Here is a 27,943-nt window from a genome sequence, read left to right on the forward strand (position 1 = left end):
TCAAATCACGTGAGCACCTTGATTAAAAACATGAAAAGATTTAGAAAATATCTGTTGACAACGAGTTAGCGGTGCACATGCTTTGCAAATCCTGCAGACGACCGAAATCTGCATGACACTCTACGAACCGAATTTCGATTTCGGTGCGCGATTTTGATTGGACTATGCATAGACTCGTTAGTCCAGCCAAAATGTAACTCCATAATACCAGCCTAGTTCGGCAAGGGTGGAAACTGGACTTTTATAGTCAGTTAACTCACTTGCCTCGGGAAGATGGTTCTTACGGACATCATACTCCTGTTTCCTGACCAGTGTCAGCCCACAACCAGCTAAGGGACAACTCTGCACACATGTGAGAGTATTATTTTGGAGTGAGTGAGAGAGAGTTGGATTAATGCAACTTTGAAAGTATTGAAGCTATATCACTGACATGGGAGGAAAGCCCCTTGTGATGCAGGTGCTGACAAACCTAGAAACATAAACAGGGCAAATCTTGTTTCGAACACACGATCATAGGTTTCCCAGCACAACAGCACCTTAGACGACTGGGACACCAAGGTCAAGGGTCATACAGAAAGGAGGAAGGTACTGACGTTGTTCTCCATGTTGACGACGCGGAGGTTCTCGGCAGCCTTCAGCAGCTCCCCCTTCTGCTGCTCCTGCTGCTTCTTCTGCTCTTGGAGTTGCAGGATCAGCCGCTTCTGCAGCGCCTCACGCTTCTTCGACTCGATCAGAGCCTTCTCCAGGTTAACCACGTCCTTCCGCATCTGATTCTTCGAACTTGTCACCTGACACAGGTTAAAAATAAATAGCATGTCATAGTCCTCTATTACATCAGTATCACATACAGATGTCATCGTATATCGCAATATTGATACATTTGTAATATCGATGCTGTAGTGATACAAATTAATGAATATCGATTCTAAATTAACAAGAGTTTGCCACTAATGTGGCTATATCCCCCGCCCCTGTTGGAGAATTTATGACATAATTAAATCTACACAAACCCTAACCTTTTTTAACCGAGGTGGAACTTGTCATGATAATTGTCAAAAAAAAGATGAGTTTGGAATCTCCGTCCATCTTGTTGCCATGGAAACGTAAAAAATAAATATTTCTAAAATTTCGAAATAGCAAAAGGCACCAGTTCAGCATGTACCTGACAGACCTGCAAAGTTTGATGAAAAAATATTGAACGGTTTATGAGTTATGCTCCGGAAACGAACCCTACCCTCACAGAACCTAAGTCCATCTTGTTGCCATGGAAACGTAAAAAATAAAAATTTATAAAATTTCTCAATAGCAAAAGGCACCAGTTCAGCATGTACCTGACAGACCTGCAAAGTTTGATGAAAAAATATTGAACGGTTTATGAGTTATGCTCCGGAAACGAACTAGGTGGTATGAATACTGATTATGCATAATCAAAAACAGGAAGTGATGTAAACCTCATAACAAAACAGTGAAGCTACTGTTGTGTAGGTTAATACTAACAGTAATATTGATATCAGGGGATGGATACTAGGAACTCATTTTTTTCTTTTTAAAGGAGTGGTCAGGGTGGCCTACTGGTTAAAGCGTTCGCTTGTCACGCCAAAGACACGGGTTCAAATCCCAACATGGGCACAATGTGTGAAGCCCATTTCTGGTGCCCCCTGCTGTGATATTGCTGAATATTGCTAAAAGTGGCGTAAAAACCATACTCACTAACTTACTCTTTTTAACTTGGACATTGACAATGACACTTTTCTCACTTATTCTCCATACCAAACCATTGGAGGTGAGGTGAGGTGAAATTGGGTTTAACGTCGCGTCCAAGATTATTGCACATATATAACGACGTGCATGTATGTGTGTGTGTGTGTGGCTGCTTGTACTAGTCCGGACTGATGCCGATTTATAGTGCTAGCTCACTGAGATACCATGCCGCAGTTTAACATGAATACCCCACTCAGCCGACCAGTCCTTGTTTTAGTCCCTTAATGCCGAGCGCCAGACAGGGTAACAACAAGTACCATCTTTTAATGTCTTTTGGTATGACGCAGCCGGGGATCGAACCCGGGACCTTCCGCTCTCCGGGCGGACGCTCTACCACAAGACCACGGAGGCGGTCACTAAACCATTGGAATTGACTTGATAAAAGATGAATGGCCAGATGGATAGCCATGCTGATGACTAAACCTCCCACTGTATAAGGGGGATGGAGAACCATGCCAGGGGGAGGACTTGATGTAAAGGGAAAAGTTCATCACTGAAACTATTACTTTCTGCAGGGATATCCTTCATAGGAGATAATATTTGCCGATGGTATTCTTTACGATGAATAATCAAAGTACCTACCTCTCCTTGATTAATACGCTGTAATGTTCGTTGAATTGCCACCTCTCGGTCCTGTAGTTCTCTCTCTTTCTGTATCCGACGTTGTTGCTGAAACAGAGGAAGAATACCAAGTCTCATAAGCACAACACAGCCATAACTCTGAAAATAAACCTGCAAAAACCTGGTTTGCTTGTTTGCTTTTCAACACTGCGCTCAGCAATATTCCAGCCACAAGATGGCGGCCTGTAAAATACCAAGTCTGGATTGATATTATGAGCAACAATCCACTATGTGATCTCTTACACCAAGCATAGGCCACGCCCGCCCTTGTTGGTCTTGACACAATTTGCAAAAGTTAGACACGCACTTGGTGCATTTGACATAAATATTAGGTTGCATTTTTCAAAAAACAGTTGCACTGGTGCATGTTTTATGAAGATAAATCAAGCTCTGAAGTCATCATATAGCTACCTCCTCCATCTTGCACAGTTTCCTCTTCTCTTCCCTGAAACAAACGGAATAAGACTCAATAAACCCAAATCCTCCAACATGACTTCTACAAGAGACAGTGAAGGTCAATGAAAGCATGGGATGAAATCACAACCATACTATTCTTTTCGAAACAATAAACAACTGAACCAAGTTTACATGTTTGTCAAGCTGGTAAGCAGCGGCTGATGTGGGAGAAGGAATGGCATGGTAACTCATGGTATTTTTGCTAAAATGAGTGAGTATATTTTCATTACGCAATTGTAAATTTCTGCATTATCATGGCACGTGGACACCAGGAATGGTCTCCATACGTTCCAGTTGCCAGGAATGAAATCCAAGCCTTTGGCATGATAGGCAAACGCTTTAACCACATGGCTACCCCATTGACTCAAAGTCATCAGGACATTCTAAGCCATTGACATGATCTTGTCAACTACGATCTTCTTCTACATTATTGTACATCATTTCTGAAACAGAAGACAAACATCTGACATTGTCCCAGAACATGAACTGATGTGAAACCAATACTGGTAGACTGCAAGGCTGGCTTCACAAACTCATCAACCCTCCGCTACTTACTGCTGTTTCTTGTATGTCTTCTCGTAAGTCGGCCTGTTTAACGCTTCATCCTCATCCTCGGGCTCCTCCTCCACATCACACCGACTGAAACAGGGGACAGGGGTCAAACAACAAGGAAAACATCACCTTGCACTACTCTGCTTTTAATGTTTGTGTGTTGTTTAACCTGCACTCAGCAATATTCTTGCTACAAAGGTGACTGCCTGTAAATAATGAAGTCTGGGCCAGACAATCCAGTGATTGATATGAAAAACGATCCACGCTGTCAGTGTGTTATGAGGTAAGTCACAGAGCTGGCTACCAGATCCCTTGAGTCATCTTTCATGACCAGGTTGCTGGAGACCAACTCATGGACACTTTCCGTTTATTAACATGCTATCAACATACTAAAAGCGATCACTTTTGAAATGTTTCTGAAATCTTACTCTTGTTTCCATTTGTACGACCGTCCTATGGAATGGAAAATTTCATCACAAAATGAAGACCTACTTTTAGTGACAATGTGGAAAAATGTGTTCGGCTACCTCCAAATGTAATGTTCAACAATATCAACTTTAGTTAGTCACTATTTACAGACTACCGGTTCCAAGGCCTAACAATACACTGATTAAAATCATGTATTTCAAATGATATTACATCACGATTAAATCAGAATAATATTATATGAAGAACACATATCTACAACATACTTGTGAGATGCGTCTGGGTTCATATGACAGAACCATCTGTCAGGGAGTCCTGTCTGTCGGACACCATCAGGAAGACGGCGCCACTTGAGACAGTTTTCACACTGAGCCCACAGCCAATCGGGGAGATTCCTGGGGAAAACATAACGCAATGACTGCATGGTATAAGGAATCTTGACAATTTGACACCGTTAATTCATAGGGAGGTAATATTTAAAAGGTTGTGTAGTCTTATTGTCATTATATCCCAGCTTAAAAGGAGGATCAGGCACATTTTACATCAGTATATATTTTCTCACAATGATTATGGTGCAATCCTTCCCTTTCTCCCTGTGAAGTGTGTTCACCCTGCCCTTCTCCCCCTGTGAAATGTTTTCCCCCTTCCCTTCTCCCCCTGTAAAGTGTGTTCACCCTACCCTTCTCCCCTTGTGAAGTGTGTTCACCCTACCCTTCTCTCCCTGTGAAGTGTGTTCACCCTACCCTTTTCCCCTTGTGAAGTGTGTTCACCCTACCCTTCTCTCCCTGTGAAGTGTGTTCACCCTACCCTTCTCCCCTTGTGAAGTGTGTTCACCCTACCCTTCTCCCCCTGTGAAGTGTGTTCACCCTACCAATCACCCCCTGCGAAGTGTGTTCACCCTACCCTTCTCCACTGTGAAGTGTGTTCACCCTACCCATCACCCCCTATGAAGTGTGTTCACCCTACCCTTCTCCACTGTGAAGTGTGTTCACCCTGCCCTTCCCCCCTGAGAAGTGTGTTCACCCTACCCTTCCCCCGAGAAGTGTGTTCACCCTACCCTTCCCCCCGAGAAGTGTGTTCACCCTACCCTTCACCCCCTGTGAAGTGTGTTCACCCTACCCTTCCCCCGAGAAGTGTGTTCACCCTACCCTTCCCCCGAGAAGTGTGTTCACCCTACCCTTCACCCCCTGTGAAGTGTGTTCACACTACTCTTCACCCGAGAATTGTGTTCACCCTACCCTGCTGGCGCCACCTGGACCCGACTGCCTCCGCACTTCTTCTCATTCCAGTAATCATTCAACTTCTGAGCTATAGAAGTCATGAAAGAGCTGCAACAGACAGTGGGAAATAGAAGTGTGCATGAAGAGTGGGGCAAAAGTACATTTTCAAAACAGTTGCCATGGTGACCTTGCTTGAAATTAGATTTCCAATGGTGACCAAACACACACAATTTCAACTTCATCAACAGTGTGATTGTAGAAGAGATAAAAATAATGTGGTATCAAGCTAGAAGAGTTATTCACAAAGTTCAACATGAATTTTAACTCATAGACATCCTTTGTGCAGTAAACTATACATTCTTATATGAATACATAGTTCAATAATAGGTAGGGGTTTATCAATTACTCAAACTAAAAAGGCATTGCAAACATCCATGGCCTGATCGCAACATATCGATGACAAGTCATAACATCAATAGTTAACGAAGTTATCTCCCTTATTGTTCAAAGTTGGCTGTGAAGAGTAACAGGAACGGCACCAATATATTCAGCCTTAATAAAACCCTTTCACACACACTAGCAGCAGGAACTGATGTCAATTTTGGCAAATATTCAATATATACTCACCGCCAAAAGAAACGTGAATACCATACATGTTAGTTAATATATGAAGACTTATTTATATTCAAGAGATACGAGATTGGTTCGACGCACAAATGAACATACTGGTACGTTGTGTGAACAGATGCTCATAAACACGTCCCGTGACGTTATAGATCCATGAGTCGAGTGGCACCATTTGTCTTGTGCAGGATTAGCGTAAAGTTTGGAAATCACGTGCAGCATGTCTTGATAAGAACAAAGACACTCTGATTGTTAGTTTTGTCATTAATTGGTACACATTGGAAACATCTTTTCTTAACGTACATACTTCTCGATATGTTTCTATGGTTTGCATTTCTTTTGGCAGTGAGTATATTAGAAAGTTCCTCGAGTCAACTGATTGTAACATCTGACGGAGAAGAGCTCCCTTACTTGTACTTCTCATCCTTGTTGAAGTCTTGCTTGTTGTGGATGGGCTGCAGGAAATCCACCTGGACCACACCCACTACTCCCTCGCCCAAATTATTGCGCTGAATGAATGATACAAGATTTCTTTTACAAAAAATGGCATTTAAAAAAAAAGGAAGCTTATGCAAAACAAGGATTCTGTTTTGCAATCCACAGAATATAATCGAGTCTGCACCATACAAACCAGTGACTGATATCATGAACAACAATAAAAAGCAATCAGCCGTCACCAAGCATTACCATCCGATACGTTTAGTCGTATCTTACGACCAGCATAGGTTATTGGGGGCCAACTCTTACCCAGAATGCCCATTGAATTTTGGAAAAGTTGTTAATGTAACACAAAGACGCTTGGGGAGAAAACAAATAGCCCTTCCAGGTTGTCACCCGTCTTTTAACTAGTGTCCTTGTCTAAAAGTACCAATTTGCAAAACATGCCTGTGACATTAAATACTGAAAGGGCTTGGTGTCTGTAACGAACATGTACAGACCACATGGTCTATGAAAAAAAAGACACATGTTTACTAGAGCTGCAACGAATACACTACGAGGTGATTACGTTTCGTATCACGAATATAGGGTAACGAATACGAATATTAATTCACGAATACAATAACAAGTTAGTAGCTGATTTGTTATATTCAGTGAGGCAATAGGAACTTAAATTATTTGACATGGTTTGTTAATTATTAATATATTATACATGTATATACTGCACTTATCTAGGTACTAGTATCTGCTCAAATGCGACAATGACCAGTGACCACAATACTGTCAAATTAAATAGTATAGGAGTGTTGTCTTCTGAAGAAATATATGCATAAAATATGTTCTTATTGGGTATTTTTTTATGTAAATGCACATGCTTGCATATTCATAAATATTCGATTCTAGTGGTCACGAATAAATAATTCAATTCATGAACGATACGGTCGATTCACCGAATACGCGAGTGAATCGTCACAGCCCTAATGTTTTCTGAGTGGACCAGTCTCCTACCTGTCTCTGATAGCCCACTTTCTCGTACGCCTTGATCAGCCTGTTCTTGTGGTACATCATAAGTCCATAGTTCTCACTACGGGCATCTTTGGAGCAGGTGAATCCAAAAACTATCTTCAGAGGACGACCCTGGCCGTGAGTTAAGGAATGGGAATGGGAAACAAGTAAAACGACTCCTTCTGACTTCCATGAAACCTAGTAATAACTTCCTTGTTCAATTCAACAGTAAACATGTTCGTAAAGTGAGTGAGTGAGTATTGTTTTACGCCACTTTTAGCAATATTACAGTAATATCACGGTGGGGGGACACCAGAAATGGGCTTCACACATTGTACCCATATCAGGAATCAAACCTGGGTCTTCGGCGTGAGGAGCGAATGCTTTAACCACCAGGCTACCCAACCGCCCCTGTTCGTAAACATAGTCGGTTATTATGGTACTTTTTAATTGACTTTTGAGAGAGAGAGAGAGAGAGAGAGAGAGAGAGAGAGAGAGAGAGAGAGAGAGACAGAGAAAGACAGACAGAGACAGAGACAGAGACAGAGACAGACAGAGAAAGACAGACAGAGACAGAGACAGACAGAGACAGAGACAGAGACAGACAGAGACAGACAGAGAAAGACAGACACAGACAGAGACAGAGACAGAGACAGACAGAGACAGAGACAGACAGAGAAAGACAGACAGAGACAGAGACAGACAGAGACAGAGACAGAGACAGAGACAGAGAAGAGTTACATTTAAGCATGAAGGTCAAGGGGTCCCACTCCTTGAATCTATTCTGTCCTTAAACCTACATGAGCAGATAACAGAACTGGAAGCTTTATTTGAGATAATCCGGCCACTGCGACAATGAAAGAAGGATACGAGCCACCCCGGCTTGTAGAGATCAATTTCTGTGTGAGACAAACTCTTGGAAATAAGTTTGGTTTTCACTTTCTGTCCACGGAGTACAATCTTCATACGAGGTTTCAGGAACAGGATACTGCAATATTCCTGGAATATACATGTATAGAATATGTCAAACAGGGTTAACTTTGTTTCATATGCTTCAATCTGACACAAGGGAAGGGGTCTGTATTTATACTTCTTTAAAGTTAAGGACCACTCCATTTATTAAAATTACCACAGTCATACCATGGCTTTGGAATAACTACAGTGAGTGAGTGAGTGAGTGAGTGAGTGAGTGAGTGAGTGAGTTGGGTTTAAAGCCACTTTGAACCTTATTCCAGTTATATCAAGGAAGTCCAAAGTGATGAAAGTTTTAGCTGTTCACCACTTTGTTGAAACCCACGAGCACGGGTACGGTGCTGACAAACCTAGAAACAGAATCGGGGCAAACCGAGATTCAAAGGTTCAAAGATTGGCATGCCCAAGGGACAAAACTCTGCACAGCAAATTGTGATGTCTGAGACGAATGGGCCACCAGTGCCCCTGGACGCATAAGACGCAAGCTGGCACGAACAGAATATACAAGTGGTTCAAGCGAGAAAACTACATTTGCGTTTGCATTACATGTTTACAGAGAGGACCTCGAAACAAGAAATACATCCAGATGTCTGACCCTGAGAGAGCTTTTGAACTCTGGTGTGGATTCCTGCATGGGCCTGTATACGGTGGTCATGTCCATGGCTAGTGTCTCGGGGTTACGAATGTCCAACGGGTCACTCTCGAAGTCCAGCTCAGGGCTTCCAGACTTGGAGCTGAAACAAGTTCCGGCATAAATTTAAGGTGAAAAGTTAATGTTTCAGAAAATGTGTGGGCATGGAGTGAGTGAGTGAGAATGGTTTTATGCCGCATTTAACAATATTCCAGCAATATCACGGCTGGGGTTACAAGAAATAAGCTTCACACAATGTACCCATGTGGGGAATCGAACCCGGGTCTTTGGCGCGACAAGCGAATGCTTTAACCACTAGGCTTTCCCACCGCCCCATGCAGGCAGGAATAAAAATATTATATGGACAAATCTTTTTCATTTACAATTATTTTCATTTTACATGGGCTTTTAAACTGCAGTCAGCAATATTACAGCTTGTCATGGTTAAAACAAACATCTTAACACTTGACGTCGTCTTCTGAGTTGTAGAATACACGTGCACATATTGCATACATTCATGCAGAATAGGTCCTTCCTACCTCCCCAATTATCTGCATCTAGTTGATAAGGGTTTGGGTTTGAGTGAGTATGGTTTTACGCCGCTTTTAGCAATATTCCAGCAATATCATGGTGTGGGACACCAGAAATGGGCTTCACACATTGTCGGGAATTGAACCCGGGTCCTCGGCATGACGAGCGAACACTTTAACCACTAGGCTACCCGACCGCCCCAGTTTGGGTTTGAAAGAAGGGATGTTTTCCTGCCTTGTGCATGTGCAGTAGCATTTCCCATGGAGGAAAGAGTTTTCCTCACAACTTATAGATATGTTGGCAGTGAAGAGGACATCTGTTGAAAACGTACATAATTTTATACTGTGATTCTAAGTTAAGCAGGAATTTGTGGCTACAATGTAATAGCGGTAGGGTATTAGAGTACAGTATTTAGATGTAATAGAGTATTTACCGTTTCAAGTTAAAGATGAAAATTTTGGTTCCGGTCTTGAGCCTCTCAAGACTGAGGAGTTCCGTGAGGAGACTGGACTCGGTGGTGAATGGGGAGTACTTCATGATGGCTGCCAGGTTGTTTTGTGAGGTGCCAGAGTGAATCTTTTTATGTCAACTCAGTCAAGGAAATCAAAATATCCTGATTTAAAGTGAACATAATTGCCTAAAGAGGGGCACGGTGCAGTGTCAGCGAGCTTGACTCAGGATACTCGAGGTCACAAAAGAAGCAGTACACAGCTCATAAGATCCATGTAGGACTCAGATCAATGCCAGAATGCCAGTTATTTCAACATATGCTAGATCTTTTGTTTCCACAAACATGGCAGGTAATACTGTCAGTGATTCCACAAACATGGCAGGTAATACTGTCGGTGTTCCATAAACATGAAATCTAGGCAAATAAGTGAGTGAGTGAAAGAGTAGCCCATATTTGTCTTTTCAGCAGATTTCAGTTGTAGTGAGCGAGTGGGCGAGTATGGTTTTATACTGTTTTTAGCAACATTCCAGCAATATCACAGCGGGGGACACCACAAATGGGCTTCACACATTGTACCCATGTCTGGAATCGAACTTGTGTCTTCGGCGTGACGAGCGAACGCTTTAACCACTAGGCTATCCCACCACCCCTCTAGGCAAATGAAGTTACAAAGGAAAGGAATTGTATACTCCCACTATGAACCCAGCATTCAGCCATGATAACAAGAGATTCAAGAGTTCAGAGTCTATCAACGGCCCTGTATCTCACCTGGATATTTAGTCAACAATTTAAAATGTTAACAAAGGCAGACACTTTATAATAATTAATAATAATTATATAGGCAGCAATTAATATTCAAATTTTTCTGCAAAAATACTGAGGATAGAATTTGACTTTCAGTCAGGTGAACTAAAAATGAATGCAGTGTTTGTGATTACAGAAAGGTGGATCAGAATCTATTCAACAATTTCAGATTACATGTCATCCCAAGATGCCATCCATGTAGTGAATTCACTCTTGACTTTAACAAAGCACGTCCATACAACATTGACCAAAAGGGCCAAGAATGTGTTCACATTGAACTACAAGTCACACATTGAACTACAAGCCACACATTGAACTACAAGCCACACATTGAACTACAAGCCACACATTCTCTGAAGGATATTGGAAGGTAGTTCCCAGGTGATGATGGGCACCATGACTGTCTCACAGCCTGTCTTTTGCAGATAGGTCTGGGATAGCATCCCAACACTAGTGGTGTGGACATGTCGGGTGAAGACGAGCGCGTCCTGGCCAAGACGCATCGAACCAGACTTGAAGCCATTGCCATAATGCCCAATAGGTTTATGATTCGATTTTTCATAAACATCTTTTTCACAGAATCCAAAACTGAAATACATAATCAGATAAATATATTAAACAGTCAATAAATAAACATTATCCAAGGGAACGACCATTTGGTATGCTCAGCGAGGTTTAATTAAAAAAACATGTGGTTTTCACAGGTGCCACTGTTCAGTGTCAGCAGTGAAGAGGACGTCTGTTGAAAAATCTTAAGAATGGAAATTTATGACTATGATAGAGGTAAGGTATTCAAAGAAATCTTGGGATTCCCACATTGTATACATGTGTACGCTTCGGTGTGACAAGCAAATGCTTCAACCACCAGACAACCCCAGTCACTCTATACTGGTGATGAGTCGTTACAATGTGTGAGTGAGCTTTGTTTTACGCAGCTTTTAACACTCTTTCAGCAATATCACGGCAGAGGACACCAGAGAAGAGCTTCACACATTGAACCATGTGGGGAATTAAACCTGGGTATTCATCATGATGAACAAACACTTTAACCACCAGACTACCCAGCTACTCTATACTGGTGATGAGTTGTTACAATGTGTGAGTGATCATTGTTTTACGCAGCTTTTAGCAATATTTCAGCAATACCATGGCAGGGGTCACCAGAGATGGGCTTCACACATTGAACCATGTGGGGAATTAAACCGGGTATTCAGCATGACAAACAAACACTTTAACCACCAGACTACCCAGCTACTCTATGCTGGTGATGAGTCGTTTATACAAGGTGTGACCAGAAAGTGATTCATTGTGGTGCGAATTGATGCTATCAACAAATGATGAACAAACGGTTTGTCTCGCCATCCTGTTTTTAGAGTTCCCAGGCACAGCGGTCTCATATTGCTGCCGTCAGCACAAGGTAATATTACCCTGACAGTAAAACATACCTGAGCATTTTGAGCAGCTTGTCTTCATCGAGTCCATTTCCATTGTCAGCAAATGTCATACACTGAAGACCACCGACTTCTACCTTGTCAATCCACAACTCGGACGCATTCACGTCAGGATCATAGGCGTTGTCTGAAACAAGATGAATGCATGTTAACTTATGATTGCAAGTTTGTTTATTGTTTAATGCCACACGCAGCCATATTGCATCTATATGACAGTGGACTGAAAATAGTCGAGTCTGGATTGATATTATGAGCAACAATCGGGGTATGATGCAATATCAACCCAGGCACTGAGACAGACCTCCTGTTCAACTATATGATCTCTGTTATAGCTAAAATGGATAGAATTATCATTAAACCGCCTGCACGTTATCAGAAATGAGCGGGCCACTGTAACTTGATAATGCCCTCATATTGCTTGATGACGGGCCATTATCACGCCCGTTGTTAGGTAGGGTAGGGAAAGTGACGTCACGTTTAATAGTGACGTCATCTGGTTTGTTCTATGACCATTCCATATTTGTAAAAGTGGGTCAGTGACATTTGTATTGATTGCAGTAAATGTTTCCAAACCAATATTGTTGTTTCTTTTTATTTGATAACAAATTCCATCCATTTTAGCTATAATAATGGTAAGGCTATTATTCAAGGCATTATCATTTGCAGAAACCCTCGGTCTCTTCAATTGCCCTCCTTCATCAGGCAGTTAATAGAAGACCTCGGGCTTCTGCAAATGAAAATGCCCTGAATAATAGCGTTACCCTTATACTAGCATGGGTTGTTGAGGATCAGTTCTGACCCAGATCCCCACAAGGCCGTGCCAGTCTAAAACAACAATTTAGCTATATCAGCTGCTGGTTATCTCCCAAAACCCCTACATCCCATTTCCCCTACAACCCAGTTCCCCTACAATTAGTTAAAACAACACGCGGCATTTACCTGTCTGGTATTATGAACTCACCTAAAGGAGAGATTAAGGTCTGGAGTAGAGGTAGTAGAAATGAAAGGGGTAGAGCATTAGGGGATTAGGGGACTTAAAGGAAAGTTAAAAAAAATAAAATTAATGTAAGTGTAATGAAAGATGCCTGTATGATGAGAAGACAATTTTTAGAAATTACAAAAATAACAATAGGAAGAAACAATTATTACACTGAGAAACTGAGATGAGACGATTTACAGTTGAGATGAAAAATGAACATTTTATTATAATGTATTATGAATTTTGAAAAATGAACATTTTATTATAATGTATTATGAATTTTGAAAAATGAACATTTTATTATAATGTATTATGAATTTTGAATAATATCGTAATCGTAATTAAATATTTATCTCAATCTATTCGAGTTTCTTGGGTTGTTCCATTGTATGAAATAGGTAACAGACTAGGGATTAGCAGTGCCATGGACCGTGAACTTTGTTGTCTTAAGCTGTAGGGGAAATGGGATGTAGGGGTTTTGGGAGGTTACCCAGCTGCTCTATGATGGCGGACTGCAAATTATCGAGTCTGAACCAGACAATCCAGTGATCCATCCAGTACAATGACATCCTATCAACCAATTCACTGAGCCTGACCAACTGGTTCATTTGGTCACCTCCATCTTCCCGAGGCAAGAGAGTTTGTTTTTTTATAAAATAATTTTTATTCCCGTTTCAGTGGTTACATACACAGTGATATATACATGTATAGCATTATTAACACTTTGACACCGCATATTTGGAGGATAGGCCTTGATCATGTAGGATCGAGCAAGATGTTCTGGCATGAAAGTAGTTAATACCATATTTATGAGCAATCGTAGAAAGATAAGCTAATAATAAAAGAATAAACAGTACCGAATTATAGTATTGTAATCATTATCTTGGAGAAACATTGCAGTTTTTCTTTGGCAATAGAGTCAAAGTGATTGGAAACAATCAATAATAACACACAGTCCAGTTTCCACCCTTGCCTTAAACTGTTGTGCAGATTATCAACCTTGCAAAGCATGTGCACCGCCCACTCTTCAGCAGATATTTTCCAAATCTTTTCATGTTTTTAATCAAGGTGCTCAAGTGATTTGATGCATTTCGCGATGTAAGACCCGTTTTATCACAATATAGATCTTTATTATCGATCAGATCGTCCTGACTAGGCGCCCCCATTTTGTGTGAAGCAAACACAAGTGATACGAGAAGTGGAATCTGATTGGTCCAGAAGGGACATAACTGGTAATAGCCCAGTAATTCCAGCCAAGTTCGGCAAGGGTTGAAACTGGACTTTTAAAGTCAGTTAACTCTCTTGCCTCAAGAAGATGGGTCGCCTCGTACGACCAGCATAAGTTGCAGCCCATGGCAGCCCATGTTATGAAAACCATGCAGAAGGACAAATTAGTGTTAGCATGGTTAGTAGGGCTGGCTATCGATATAGATCATAGAGATTGATAATCACAAACCAATTATCGTTCAATTATCAATACATATCGGAGAAGGAACTTTAAGCAAATATGCATGAAAGTCCCGAGGGAAATCAACAGCTTTCATGCGATGTGTGAGCTGAGACACATTTATGTATGGATTCTTGTGGACATTTGGGATATAACAAAAACAGTTGCTTTCCGTCTTTGACAATTGTCATTATTGACAACAAAAAGTCTGTTTCGGTAAATCTAAACCTTATTTCATCACAACAGTTTATGTAAGTTATTATCAATGGCAACAGTTTTAATGAGTGAGTGAGTGAGTGAGTGAGTGAGTGAGTGAGTGAGTGAGTGAGTGAGTGAGTGAGTGAGTTATTACAAGAGTCATCAGGAGACAACATAGCCCCCGTTTTGTATTATCAATGGCAACAGTTTTAATGAGTGAGTGAGTGAGTGAGTGAGTGAGTGAGTGAGTGAGTGAGTGAGTGAGTGAGTGAGTGAGTGAGTGAGTGAGTGAGTGAGTGAGTGAGTGAGTTATTACAAGAGTCATCAGGAGACAACATAGCCCCCGTTTTGGTGCAACTCAGAAAACCACTTTTGGTTCATTGCCATTAGATATGTTCTATTCAGTGAAGAAAAAATAATAAGGCTCTTCAGTATTTTTCAACATCATCAAAGGGCACCAGTACACCACTAGACTGATCTGTATAGCAAGTTTCATCTAGAAATATTCAGTGGTTTTGGAGATCTGCTCTGGAAATGAGCACTACCCTTGTCTTCATGAAAGTCTAACATGTCGTCATAAAAACATAAAAAATATCCCACATAATCCAAAGGCACCAGTTCACCACTAGACTGATTTGTATAGCAAGTTTCTTCTTGAAATATTTAATGGTTTAGCAGTCCTGCTCCTGAGTCACTGGATCACTGCCCTAGTTTTCAATAAAGTTCAACTTGTCATGAAAACATAATTTCTTAATTTTAAAAAAAAATCCCAAATCATCAAAAGACATCAGTTCAACACGAGATTGATCTGTGTAACAAGTTTCATCAGAAAATATTCAAGGTTTTTTAGTTCTGCTCCAGAAACGAGCACTACCCTCGTTTTCAGTAAAGTCAAACTTGTCGTAATGAAAAAAAATATTAAAAAAGAAAAGAATTTTAAAACTACCGAAAGGCACCACTTCACCACTAGGCTGATCTGTACTGCAAGTTTCCTTAAGACGGTTTAGGAGCTCTGCTTCAGAAACGGAAAACGGATGGCTGAAAGACGGACGGACATGCTGATCGCTATATCACCCCGTTTCGAAAAACAAGCCGCTGACAGCAGGAGACACCAGCCCGCCATGAACATCGACCAGGGAACATAACTGCCAAGTGCTTGGGATTTATTGATTTAATTTATCTGTGCCACCATCTATTTGTCACATTATCCCCAGGCTAACTAATCCAGCTGGCTTCCATTTTTTCATTGTTAATTACCAATCAGTGCAAATTAACCCCTGCCTTCTATTTGTCCATGTCTTATAACCCATCAGGTCTAATTTAACCCCTGCCTTCCATTTGTCCATGGCTTATAACCCATCAGGTCTAATTTAACCCCTGCCTTCCATTTGTCCATTGCTTATAACCCATCAGGTCTAATTTAACCCCTGCCTTCCATTTGTCAATTGCTTTTAACCCATCAGGTCTAATTTAACCCCTGCCTCCCATTTGTCCATTGCTTATAACCCATCAGGGCTAATTTAACCCCTGCCTTCCATTTGTCCATTGCTTATAACCAATCAAGGCTAATTTAACCCCTGCCTTCCATTTGTCCATTGCTTATAACCAATCAAGGCTAATTTAACCCCTGCCTCCCATTTGTCCATTGCTTATAACCAATCAAGGCTAATTTAACCCCTGCCTTTCATCTGTCCATTGCTTATAACCAATCAAGGCTAATTTAACCCCTGCCTCCCATTTGTCCATTGCTTATAACCAATCAAGGCTAATTTAACCCCTGCCTTTCATCTGTCCATTGCTTATAAACAATCAGGGCTAATTTAACCCCTGCCTTCAATTTGTCCATTGCTTATAACCAATCAGGGCTAATTTAACCCCTGCCTTCCATTTGTCCATTGCTTGTAACCAATCAGGGCTAATTTAACCCCTGCCTTCCATTTGTCCATTGCTTATATTATAACCCATCAGGGCTAATTTAACCCCTGCCTTCCATTTGTCCATTGCTTATAACCAATCAGGGCTAATTTAACCCCTGCCTTCTATTTGTCCATTGCTTATAACCCATCAGGGCTAATTTAACCCCTGCCTTCCATTTGTCCATTGCTTGTAACCAATCAGGGCTAATTTAACCCCTGCCTTCCATTTGTCCATTGCTTGTAACCCATCAGGTCTAATTTAACCCCTGCCTTCCATTTGTCCATTGCTTATAACCCATCAGGGCTAATTTAACCCCTGCCTTCCATTTGTCCATTGCTTATAACCCATCAGGGCTAATTTAACCCCTGCCTTCCATTTGTCCATTGCTTGTAACCAATCAGGTCTAATTCAACCCCTGCCTTCCATTTGTCCATTGCTTATAACCAATCAGGGCTAATTTAACCCCTGCCTTCCATTTGTCTATTGCTTATAACCAATCAATAGGATATTTGAGTGTGACACTCCGTATTATAAATAATGGTTGATTCTTCAGGCCCTGGAACGCATAAGCTTAGACACTGTAATACAATTGCGCTTTCTGATCTTGGAGACACAGAAGGATTCGATGGCAAGTTATATGCTTTACACTTACAAGATAATGTATACAAGCCGAAAGAAGTTGTATTCACAGCACCTGCACCTAATCTAGGAGATTTAAATGATGTTGACGTTAGTAGACTCCATAAAAACACTTCATACAATCTTACTCGCAATGATGATAATGAATGGACTTTGGTCGAAGCAAAAATCGGGTGGCTACTGAATATGGTCATTGCCCCACCATATGTGATGACGGGTAAAGGACATTATCTCACTAAGAAAATGAATAGTGGGATCGTAACGAAAGAGTGTGCCAGATGACCCAGGCTATATGTTATTGAGTCGCCCATCATTAAAAGATGTTAGCTTAAATTTGGTTACTGAATTCGATGATATATTAAACAAGCGTATAGTTGACAAAGTCATCTATATCCCCCGCCCATTTTAACACATTATGGTCCCAAACCAGGTAACTGACCCAACATTTCTCTTAGCCCATGTCAAAATAGCAGCAATGGAAATTCTAAAATAAATATTTCTAAAACTCCTTAATATCAAATGGCACTAGTTCAGTATGCGCTTTATATATAGACATGCAATGTTTGGCAAGGAAATATTTAACAGTTTATTTGTTACTTAAGTAAACCAATCATATATTAAAACTTAAATCCAACTTGTTGTCATGGAAACATAAACAATAAACATTTCTAAAAGTGCTATATATCAAAAGGCACCAGTTCAGTATGTGCTGGTAGACATGCAAAGTTTTGTAAGAAAGTATTCAAAGGTTTCTGAGTTATGCTCCGGAAACGATTTCGGCACGCACGGACGGACGGACGGACGGACGGACGGACGGACGCACGCACGCACGCACGCAGGTTATCTAAATTAATATCATCCATTTTTATATTAAACATAAGCATGATAAGGTTACATAATTTCAATATAAACAATGTCTTCGCAATACGGACACAAGTTTAACCCACAACGTAGACTTCGGGATCCATTAGGGGTCAAAGCAATTCGCCAGTCTGTAACTATAACTAATAACCCGAGTAACATTGATCAGAATCAGACACTTTTGGTTCGCTTTCCTAATCTAGGTGCTCACGATGTGTTAGTTCCAGGAACTGCCCGACTATCATTTACAATTAGATTGACTTCTGCTGACCCTATCAGGGAGCTTGTTCAGAAAATTACGATTAAAATTAGCGGTAATGAAGTCTTGAGTATTGACAACAGAGATGTATACTCAACTCCAAAAACAGATTTGCCTGCTGTGACCTTGAAAATGGGGTCAAGGTCACCAAAACCGACTGGTGTATGCGGTGTCAGCATATACACCATAGTACCAAATATGAAGACAATCCAGCGATTAGTTCTTGAGATATTGCGGCAACACCATTTTCCAACTCCAAAAACAGATTTGCCTGCTGTGACCTTGAAAATGGGGTCAAGGTCACCAAAACCGACTGGTGTATGCGGAGTCTGTATGTACACCATAGTTCCAAATATGAAAACAATCCAGTATTTAGTTCTTGAGATATCGCGGCAACACCGTTTTCTAACTCCAAAAGCAGATTTGCCTGCTGTGACCTTGAAAATGGGGTCAAGGTCACCAAAACCGACTGGTGTCTGCGGAGTTTGTATATACACCATAGTTCCAAATATGAAAACAATCCAGTGTTTAGTTCTTGAGATATCGCGGCAACACCGTTTTCCAACTCCAAAAGCAGATTTGCCTGCTGTGACCTTGAAAATGGGGTCAAGGTCACCAAAACCGACTGGTGTCTGCGGTGTCTGTATATACACCATAGTTCCAAATATGAAGACAATCCAGTGTTTAGTTCTTGAGATATCGCGGCAACACCGTTTTCCAACTCCAAAAGCAGATTTGCCTGCTGTGACCTTGAAAATGGGGTCAAGGTCACCAAAACCAACTGGTGTCTGCGGAGTCTGTATATACACCATAGTTCCAAATATGAAGACAATCCAGCGTTTAGTTCTTGAGATATCGCGGCAACAAACAGGTGGGACGTACGGACGGACGTACGGTCTTGAATACTATATCCCCCGCTTCGCGCTTTCGCGCGGCGGGGGACAATAAGGCTGTTGCTATTGCATTGGGTAGCCGATCCCATATTCCACTCGACTTTGAATTACTAGATAGTCACATGCCCTTCTATCAAGCATCCCTAGGCGATAGGTTAGAATACGAACTCACTTTTAATGACTACAGCAGAGCAATATAATTTACTGAAGGTGATTTGGGTAGCTATTCCATTGACAATATCTCACTGGAGTATGATATGATAACAGATCCTGAATTAGCCTGACAAATTCATAACCAGTATAATGGAAGTTTAGCCATTTTGTACGATTGCCTGCTTCGACACCAAAAGATTTCCAGGAACAAAAGAGATATGACGTGGAATATCAATCTAAACCTCCCCGCGAGATTGTTGAAGGGTATTTTGATGTTGTTCGAGGACCCTTCTGAACCATGGCACAGAGATACTGAGGCGTTCTACAACCCCAAGATTACAAAAGTAGAATTGACTATCGAGGGCATGCCTAATCAACTATATCGTCAAGGCATGTGAGTATATCAACAGTGGGATGAGATTAAAAAACTCCCTTCTATAAAACAAAGCCCAGAAGTTAACGCGGTCGCAAAAGATCTGTCTCTCAGGGATGTATTGCTGGCTGAATTCCTTACCACGAAGTATGCGCTATGGCTGGACATGCGAACCACAGATGATGACCAACTACACGGTAGTGGGAGGAGAATAGAAAATGCTAGTGAGGGTGTTATACAGAAAACGAAGATCGCTGAAACGGCTGGTAAATTAAACATATGTTTGTACATGATTATGGAAGCGCAACTTAATATACAGAATGGAAGATTCGTGCAAGGATCTGTTAATAATCTTTTACCTAAAGAACCGCACTGGGCTATCATCTGCGGGCAAACGGGTTGTGGAAAAACAGCTTTTATGCTAGATATTTAACAAAGTCATTATCAGAATGTTTTCGCCCATATTATTATTCTGTGCCCGACTATTAACGTTAATAAAACATACCTATCGAGAGATTGGGTAATGAAAGATCCCGGGGTGCACAAAGTTGATCTCGGTGATTGTTTACAAGACGAGTATGTCACGAAAAAATACAAAGGAGAATCAACCTTTTTCATAATAGACGACTGCAGTGCGAGTAAAGAACTTACCAAAAAAAAAGATATGCTTTCATATTTAGCATTCTCCGGTCGGCATATGGAGCAGAGCGTTTGGGTCCTTACTCAAAAATACAACTCTGTCCTGAAAGATCTGAGAGAGCAGACCAAATGGGTAGCCCTGTTTCATTGCAAAGACCAAGATTCATTTGAGGAATGTCTACGCGAAAATGACGCTCGAGCGAGATAAAGTCAGAAAACTGTTTGCGGAAACAAAGCACTGTAAACTCGTATTAAAAACTGACCAAACAGCTGCTTATGCAATTGCTTAGCAAATGTTAGCAAAAATATAGCAAAAGCTTGGCAAAATAAAGCAAAATATAGCAACTGCTTTGCAAAATATAGCAAAACTATAGAAAATATAGCAACTGCTTAGCAAAATATAGCAAAATATAGCAAAATATGGTAAATTGAACATTAGGGCGGTTATGTAATAATGTGGTTGGAAATCCTCATTCTTTTGCAACAGTTTTTTATTTTGGGCTGTTTTGGATATGCAATATTTCATTATGCTAGACTTAAATAACAGCTGGGATATTACATTAAAAAGATGGAATGCGACGAACTTATCGAACAACTGTTCCAAGATGAGCCAGAACCTGTAGTTACGGATCAACATAGAGAAAGACTCACGGCTTTGGTAGCTGGTGGAAAATGCTCCGAATACTTGGGGGAAAATTATACCACTGAAAGAACTGATAACATGACCGACGAAGAAATTAAAAAAGTATATGCACGCTACGAGTCTAGACTGGGAGCTACCATGACTAAAACAATAGGGTCTGCTATGGTACAAATATACACAGCTGTAGCTAGTACGTTTCTTCCAATCCCGCCAGAAAATCGCCTGTATTTATGCGAATCTCTCGAGATAGACCCATTCATCGAACACGCTTTAAGCACAGTAAACTGTGAGTTTTACCATAGATACAGTCGTGCCTCGTTTATACGGACACTTGCGTCATTTCACAATTTTCGTCCGTATAAACGAATTTCCATATAACTGAAACCAGCTTCTTACTGGAAGAGTTACTTCCCTTCAATTATGTAACTCATGACAGATGACAATGCAAACAGATACATCCACTCAATCTTTATTCAAGACATACACGTTTCAAAATATCTGTCATGGAAGTTTGAACTTTACCACATTTTGAGGTTTGAATTTTAAACAATAATTCCAAATTGTCCAGATCGCCTGTGTTCTCGTAATATGTAATCAAGGTCTCTATACAAGCACAAGCTTCCTTGTGAGTGCTTCCTCCACAGACGCCATATTTATCGAATGGGATAACATGTACAATAAACAAGCTCGTCTCAAACGTAACTCAGTGTCACTTGGTTAATTGACTTCTCACGAATAAAAGGATTACCACCAGCGGAAGTGTATTGTCCGGGTAAGTGAGACAATTTTGTGTGCATTTCAGTGTTTTGTGTATGAAAATGACCATCCGGTTCCGGAAACTGAATTTCCGTATATACGGGTAAATTTATATAGTAATTATTTTGTTTTGAATGAAAATCGTCCAGGAACCGAGGTTTCCAGATATCTGAAGTCCGTATAAGCGGGGCATGACTGTACGGAATGTTCATGGTGCCGCATATCAACGCTTTAATAACGGCTAAGTATTGTAAATTTAAACATATATGCCCAACTATTAATATAAATGGAGGCGGAATTACAACAAGTGATTGCGGAAACGCCGCAAGTAAACGAGGAAACACCACAAGTGAAGGTGAAAACACCACAAGTGAGAGTGACTAAGAATCCTCGAAAAGTTGCAGCCGGTAAAAGGGGAGCGCTAGCCAGGAAGGCAAAAGCCTGCACTGAACATTGTAAACACCCGCTTAAAACTATGAGATAGGTGTTATAGCCGATAGCAGTGGTATGGTTTTTTTTAAGACTGTAGAAGAGAAAACACCAGCAGTCAAGGTTCAACTGGAGTTAAGCCCTCATGTAATATTATAAAAGCATGACTACTCCAGTTACGGACGGTAAAATGTTGGTAAACGCAGCTTATCATTCAGCTGTGGTTAGCTGAATAGCTATCGGCTATGCATGTATAGGTAAAATGATTACTAAAGCCACACCACCCAGAAGGCATAATGAAGAAATTAAACATTGGAATATTATTAAACATAAAAATGGCATCAATTGTAATGATGGTCGGTGGAGCTATTGTTAATACTCTAGCTTTTTCGGGGAGTAATTTTTTTTTTCTACTATGAGAGAATCAAATGCTAAAGAAATTGAAGAGGAGCGGAAACGACATAAGAAAGCACTAGAACAACTCGAAACAGCCCAGTCACAATAGTCCAAAAGAAGGACCCAGAGATTAGATTATATTAATGATAAACTTTGTAAACAAAACCATTCAATTCAAACGTTTAAGGATGTTGAATCTGCCATGCACAAATACTTCCTTGTTTACGGAATGAGCCTTGATCCAATTGACAAAAGGCCAACTCAGTTTTATACACCGTCAGAGGAACAAAAATACAGAGAAATAGCATTTATGGCGTTGGTGATTGTCCACCGTGGCTATTTTTAGCTATGCTATTATGCATAAGCCATGAGCTGACAACATTCTATTAATAGCGCGGAGTCGTATCAGCTATGAGCTATTAATAGCCATGATGCCTTGGCTGGGCAGAGACTCAGCTGTAAATGATATGATAGATGTAAAACAACCATGAATCTGTGTAGATTTACATTGATGGGAAACCCATTATCTGTGGCAGACGATGTGTGAAAGATTCCAACGCTACTCCACTGGAGCTAGATTTATACCCCAATACCTATACAACAGGGGTAATTGTTTTATGCAAAACAAGCGATGCGTACCAATAATCATCATGAGACTAAGCTAAATTGTAATGAAAGGGGCTCTACCTCACCACCACCTGAACCATTTTCGAACCCTATCAATGCTTCTATGATATAGATTTTTATCGGTAAGGTGATTCTAGACCACTTCCATTGGAGCCAGATTTATAACCCTATAATACTACTACAGAGGTAATTTTTATGCAAAAACCACGATACGATTCAACGATCGTCATGAGACTAAACTAAATTGTAATGAAAATATTCTCTATTATTTTTACTCATATACATACCATTATTTTGAACAAAGTTATATTCAACATTTTTACTTCCCTTGTTAAGTTTCCACCTTTGTTATCTTATTACTCTCGTTGTTCTTTACAAGTACGTACATATGCTCTCTGCATCCTGGCATCCATTCACTTGGAGTAAGCATATACTCCACAACGTTATGTTCCTCATAATAAAGAAGTTGACATCCATATATTCTCTCTCTTATCTTCCAAGTAGCAGGACTAGTGACATTTCCTTGTGGACTACCACTTACACCATTAGGTAAATGGCCACTCTGTAGCAGGACTAATGACATTTCCTTGTGGACTACCACTTTCACCATTAGGTAGATGGCCACTCTGTAACAGGACTAGTGATATACCCTTGTGGACTACCACTTATACCATTAGATAGATTGCAACTCTGTAACAGGACTAGTGATATACCCTTGTGGACTACCACTTATACCATTAGATAGATTGTAACTCTGTAACAGGACTAGTGATATACCCTTGTGGACTACCACTTATACCATTAGATAGATTGCAACTCTGTAACAGGACTAGTGATATACCCTTGTGGACTACCACTTATACCATTAGATAGATTGCAACTCTGTAACAGGACTAGTGATATACCCTTGTGGACTACCACTTATACCATTAGATAGATTGCAACTCTGTCGCAGGACTAGTGATATACCCTTGTGGACTACCACTTATACCATTAGATAGATTGCAACTCTGTAACAGGACTAGTGATATACCCTTGTGGACTACCACTTATACCATTAGATAGATTGCAACTCTGTCGCAGGACTAGTGATATACCCTTGTGGACTACCACTTATACCATTAGATAGATTGCAACTCTGTAGCAGGACTATTGACATTTCCTTGTGGACTACCACTTAAACCATTAGATAGATTGCAACTCTGTAGCAGGACTAGTGATATACCCTTGTGGACTACCACCTATTATACCATTAGATAGATTGCAACTCTGTCGCAGGACTAGTGATATACCCTTGTGGACTACCACTTATACCATTAGATAGATTGCAACTCTGTAGCAGGACTAGTGATATTTCCTTGTGGACTACCACTTTTACCATAAGCATGATAAGGAACTCTGTAGCAGGACATTTTTAGGACAAGTGGAAATGAAAGATGCTTTCTAACCTTGATGGTTAAGTGCTGTTACTTACTGTGGCAGCTTCAAAGTTATAAATATTGAATACATACCTATTAACTCGGCCATGGCACTGAATGGCCATGTGTGACTGGTAGAGTTGGCATGAAGAAAATTTGGGCTGACCTGAAAATGACATAAAATTGATTCAGAAATCTCACACAATATATGAGTAATTGTTTCAGATGGTTCATTACATAATGAGTAAACTGGCGATTCAACATATCCAATGTGAACATGTTGAAATAAATAACAGTTAGTACTAAAAATATTATGTATAACTTTAAACTGAAACCATCTTAATTCAGAACTTTGTGTACATCTTTTTGCCATAAGGTTCAAGTTTGTCCATTCTGTATCTGTGTACTGTTTTTCAAGAAAATCTTCCCATTTACTGTAGCACTTATGTTTTATAAATGTAGGGTTGAATAGGGCTTCATAAAATACCTTTCTTCCCTTTTTATTGTTTATTTTTGATACATTATATGGCAGTATAGGTCTTTGGCAAACTTTAGCACAATGTATTATATTGTTATTCTGTAAATACCTGCTTGATAGTTTTACTCCTTGATAGGTCAAAAAGTCTGTCTTCAAACTGTATTTTTGTACAAATTCATCAAAATCATATAATTTCCCTGTCATGAATGAGTGAGTGAGTAAGGTTTAATGCCGCTTTTAACAGTATTACAGTTATATCACGGCGTGTCAGCTTAATGTGGGAGGAAAGCCCGAAGTGATGCAGGTCTTAAACGTTTACCACTTCGGTGAAACCCACGAGCACCTGTGTCATGAGTGAGTGAGTTAGGTTTTACGCCGCTTTTAGCAATATTCCAGCAATATCACGGCGGGGGACACCAGAAATGGGCTTCACACATTGTACCCATGTCGGGAATCGAACCCGGGTCTTCAGCGTGACGAGCCAACGCTTTAACCACTAGGCTACCCGACCGCCCCACCTGTGTCATGAATGAAGTCATTTATATACGCTATACCCTTTTGATGCCATTGTGGAAAATAAATAGACTTACCATCAATTTTGATTTCATTATTACACCAGACAGATTTGCTCATCATATCCTCACCAGATTGTTTAACATTATCACAACAATTCAAGTATACTGACCACCATAACGGAACTTCCTTCCAAAAGTTATTATTGATGTTTGGAATAATCTTTTCGTTAATATAGGCAGCATCAGCCAGGTAAATTACATTTAAAAAAAGAAAGCGGTCCATGCGTAATTACCATGAACCAGTCTCTTAATCCAGCTTAATTTTTGTGCGGCGATAACCATTTCCACCACTGGGACACTCATGCCGCCATATTTAGGATGTAATGACATAATTTTCCTTTTATCTTTGTCAGGTTTAGATCTCCAGATGAAGTGAAAACATTTTGACTGAAACTTTTCTATTACAATTTTGGGTGGGCTTGGTATACTGCAAAACAGGTGATTGAGTTTGGGTAACAACAATGATTTTAGAACAACATTAGTACAACAATCCATAGGTGTCAGGGTTCTCTTTTTTCACATTTTCATTTCCTTTTCTATCTTATCAAACTTGTTTGTATAGTTTAAATTGACCATATTTTCCAAATCAACATCAAAATCTATGCCTAATAACTTAAACTCAGTTTGTGACCAGTCAAAATTCCAATCCTCACATAACTTTTATCTTGATCTTTTTTTTTTACCCTATCCATATCAACTTGTTTTTTTCAGCATTTACTTTTAATCCCGAAAACTGGGCAAAACATTTTAATGTACTCATTGTGGTATAGAGGCTCTTTTCAGATCCATCTAAACTTGATGTAGTATTGTCTGCAAATTGTGCAAGCCGAGATTTAATATTACCCATCTGTATACCTTTTATTTTGTTATTATTTCTTATCATCATGTATCATTATTGCTAAGATTTCGGCACAAAGAATAAAGATATATGGTGATATCGGATCCCCCTGGCGACAACCCTTTGAAACCTTGAAAAGAGGACTAGAATATCCATTTACCAAAACACTTGATTCAATATTTTCGAAAAAGACAAAATGACACAAAATTGATTCAGAAATCTCACATGACATGTAAGACTTACAGGGCAAGTAAACTGAAAAAGAATATTGCAATTTTGTTGCATATCAATTTTCCTAGATACATTTAGTCAATTTCAAAGAAAGAGAAAATTCATAATATTTGTGGAAAGTATACAAATGTTCAAGTGAAAGTGCTGCAATTGTGTGTGTGCAGCGTTAGAAATTGGCACTAATCCTATAGTCCTTGCCAAACTGCCCAATAGTTAGGGTATCATAAGGACTAGTAGAAACTTGCCATTTTAAAGGGGTTTGCTATTTATTATCATTATAAGGACTAGTAGACTAAAACAGTTAGTTTCTACCGATGTGTATGTGCGTGTGTGACAGACTAAAACCGATTTTATAGTGCTAGCACACTGAGTTACCATGCTGCAGTTTAACATGAATACCCCACTCAAATACAGTACACTCAAACACTGTCACCATGCCGACCAGTCCCCTTGTTTTAGCCCCATAATGCTGAGTGCCAGGCAGGGTAACAACAAGTTCCATCTCTTAACGTCTCTTTGGTACCATGGGACCAGGGATAGAACCCCAGTAGTATAGTCTCAGTCCGCAGAAGGCCATTTTGGTTGAGGGAGGTTGAGGGAAAATAGGGAAGGTGATTGGCTGATCCAAGTCACGTGATCGGATAGGATGACTCATGCATCAACAGCACGTCACAGGTGAGGGGGAATGAAAGGTGTGTGTTTATAAGGCAGAAAAGAATTCATAAGAAAACAAAAGTAAAGGGTTATGAATAGAGCTATGTGTATAGCGTGCTGCCCTAAATAGACAGACCATACCCGTCAGCCCAGTTTGAATTGAGCGCACTTGACAACTCACGTGGCCTCGTCGTTTCAAATAACCCGCGCTCGCTAGAGCGTGCGACCTGGTTTGATGAATACAGGGTGTGTGTTGAAAGTACATCATACCACAATAGAGACGGGTTGTGTCAACATGATATACGCCGGGTAATGTTGGAATAAAAAATGTACATCTAGCTGGATCAAATTCATCTGGTACGGTCTACAAGTTGTACACCATGAACATTAGACAACCTGTATAGAAAAAAATATAGACAAAATAGATAAGACTACACAATCAGCAAGCTAGCAGTGTTGTTTAATTACATTTAGCGCGCAAGAACGAGATAGTCACTTCACCCTGCATTGACTATAAAGCTGAAGGCAGCCGGATTTCGAATCACCCGCGCTGCGTACTATTGTGAACCATTTGTAAAGAATTATTCAGCCCTGTCC

General features: G+C 40.3%; 1 protein-coding gene across 1 annotated transcript in view; it reads right to left on the bottom strand.

The window, feature by feature from the left end:
• The window catches only part of LOC124140347 (MORC family CW-type zinc finger protein 3-like), a 38,822-nt gene that overhangs the window by 6,401 nt on the left and 4,478 nt on the right, over nt 1–27,943 (bottom strand). Inside the window, exons 2-15 of the mRNA XM_046507883.2 lie at nt 24,664–24,736; nt 11,938–12,070; nt 10,857–11,080; nt 9,671–9,821; nt 8,671–8,809; nt 7,974–8,102; nt 7,107–7,235; nt 6,072–6,169; nt 5,055–5,144; nt 4,083–4,211; nt 3,394–3,477; nt 2,794–2,827; nt 2,344–2,430; nt 594–788 (exon numbers count right to left, since the gene is read on the bottom strand). Of these exons, the coding sequence (XP_046363839.2) occupies nt 594–788; nt 2,344–2,430; nt 2,794–2,827; nt 3,394–3,477; nt 4,083–4,211; nt 5,055–5,144; nt 6,072–6,169; nt 7,107–7,235; nt 7,974–8,102; nt 8,671–8,809; nt 9,671–9,821; nt 10,857–11,080; nt 11,938–12,070; nt 24,664–24,736 (1,695 nt within the window). The remainder of the gene's footprint in view (nt 1–593; nt 789–2,343; nt 2,431–2,793; nt 2,828–3,393; nt 3,478–4,082; nt 4,212–5,054; nt 5,145–6,071; nt 6,170–7,106; nt 7,236–7,973; nt 8,103–8,670; nt 8,810–9,670; nt 9,822–10,856; nt 11,081–11,937; nt 12,071–24,663; nt 24,737–27,943) is intronic.

This window comes from Haliotis rufescens, unplaced genomic scaffold, assembly GCF_023055435.1.
Source record: "Haliotis rufescens isolate VD_foot unplaced genomic scaffold, xgHalRufe1.0.p SCAF_5, whole genome shotgun sequence".
NCBI lineage: Eukaryota > Metazoa > Mollusca > Gastropoda > Lepetellida > Haliotidae > Haliotis > Haliotis rufescens.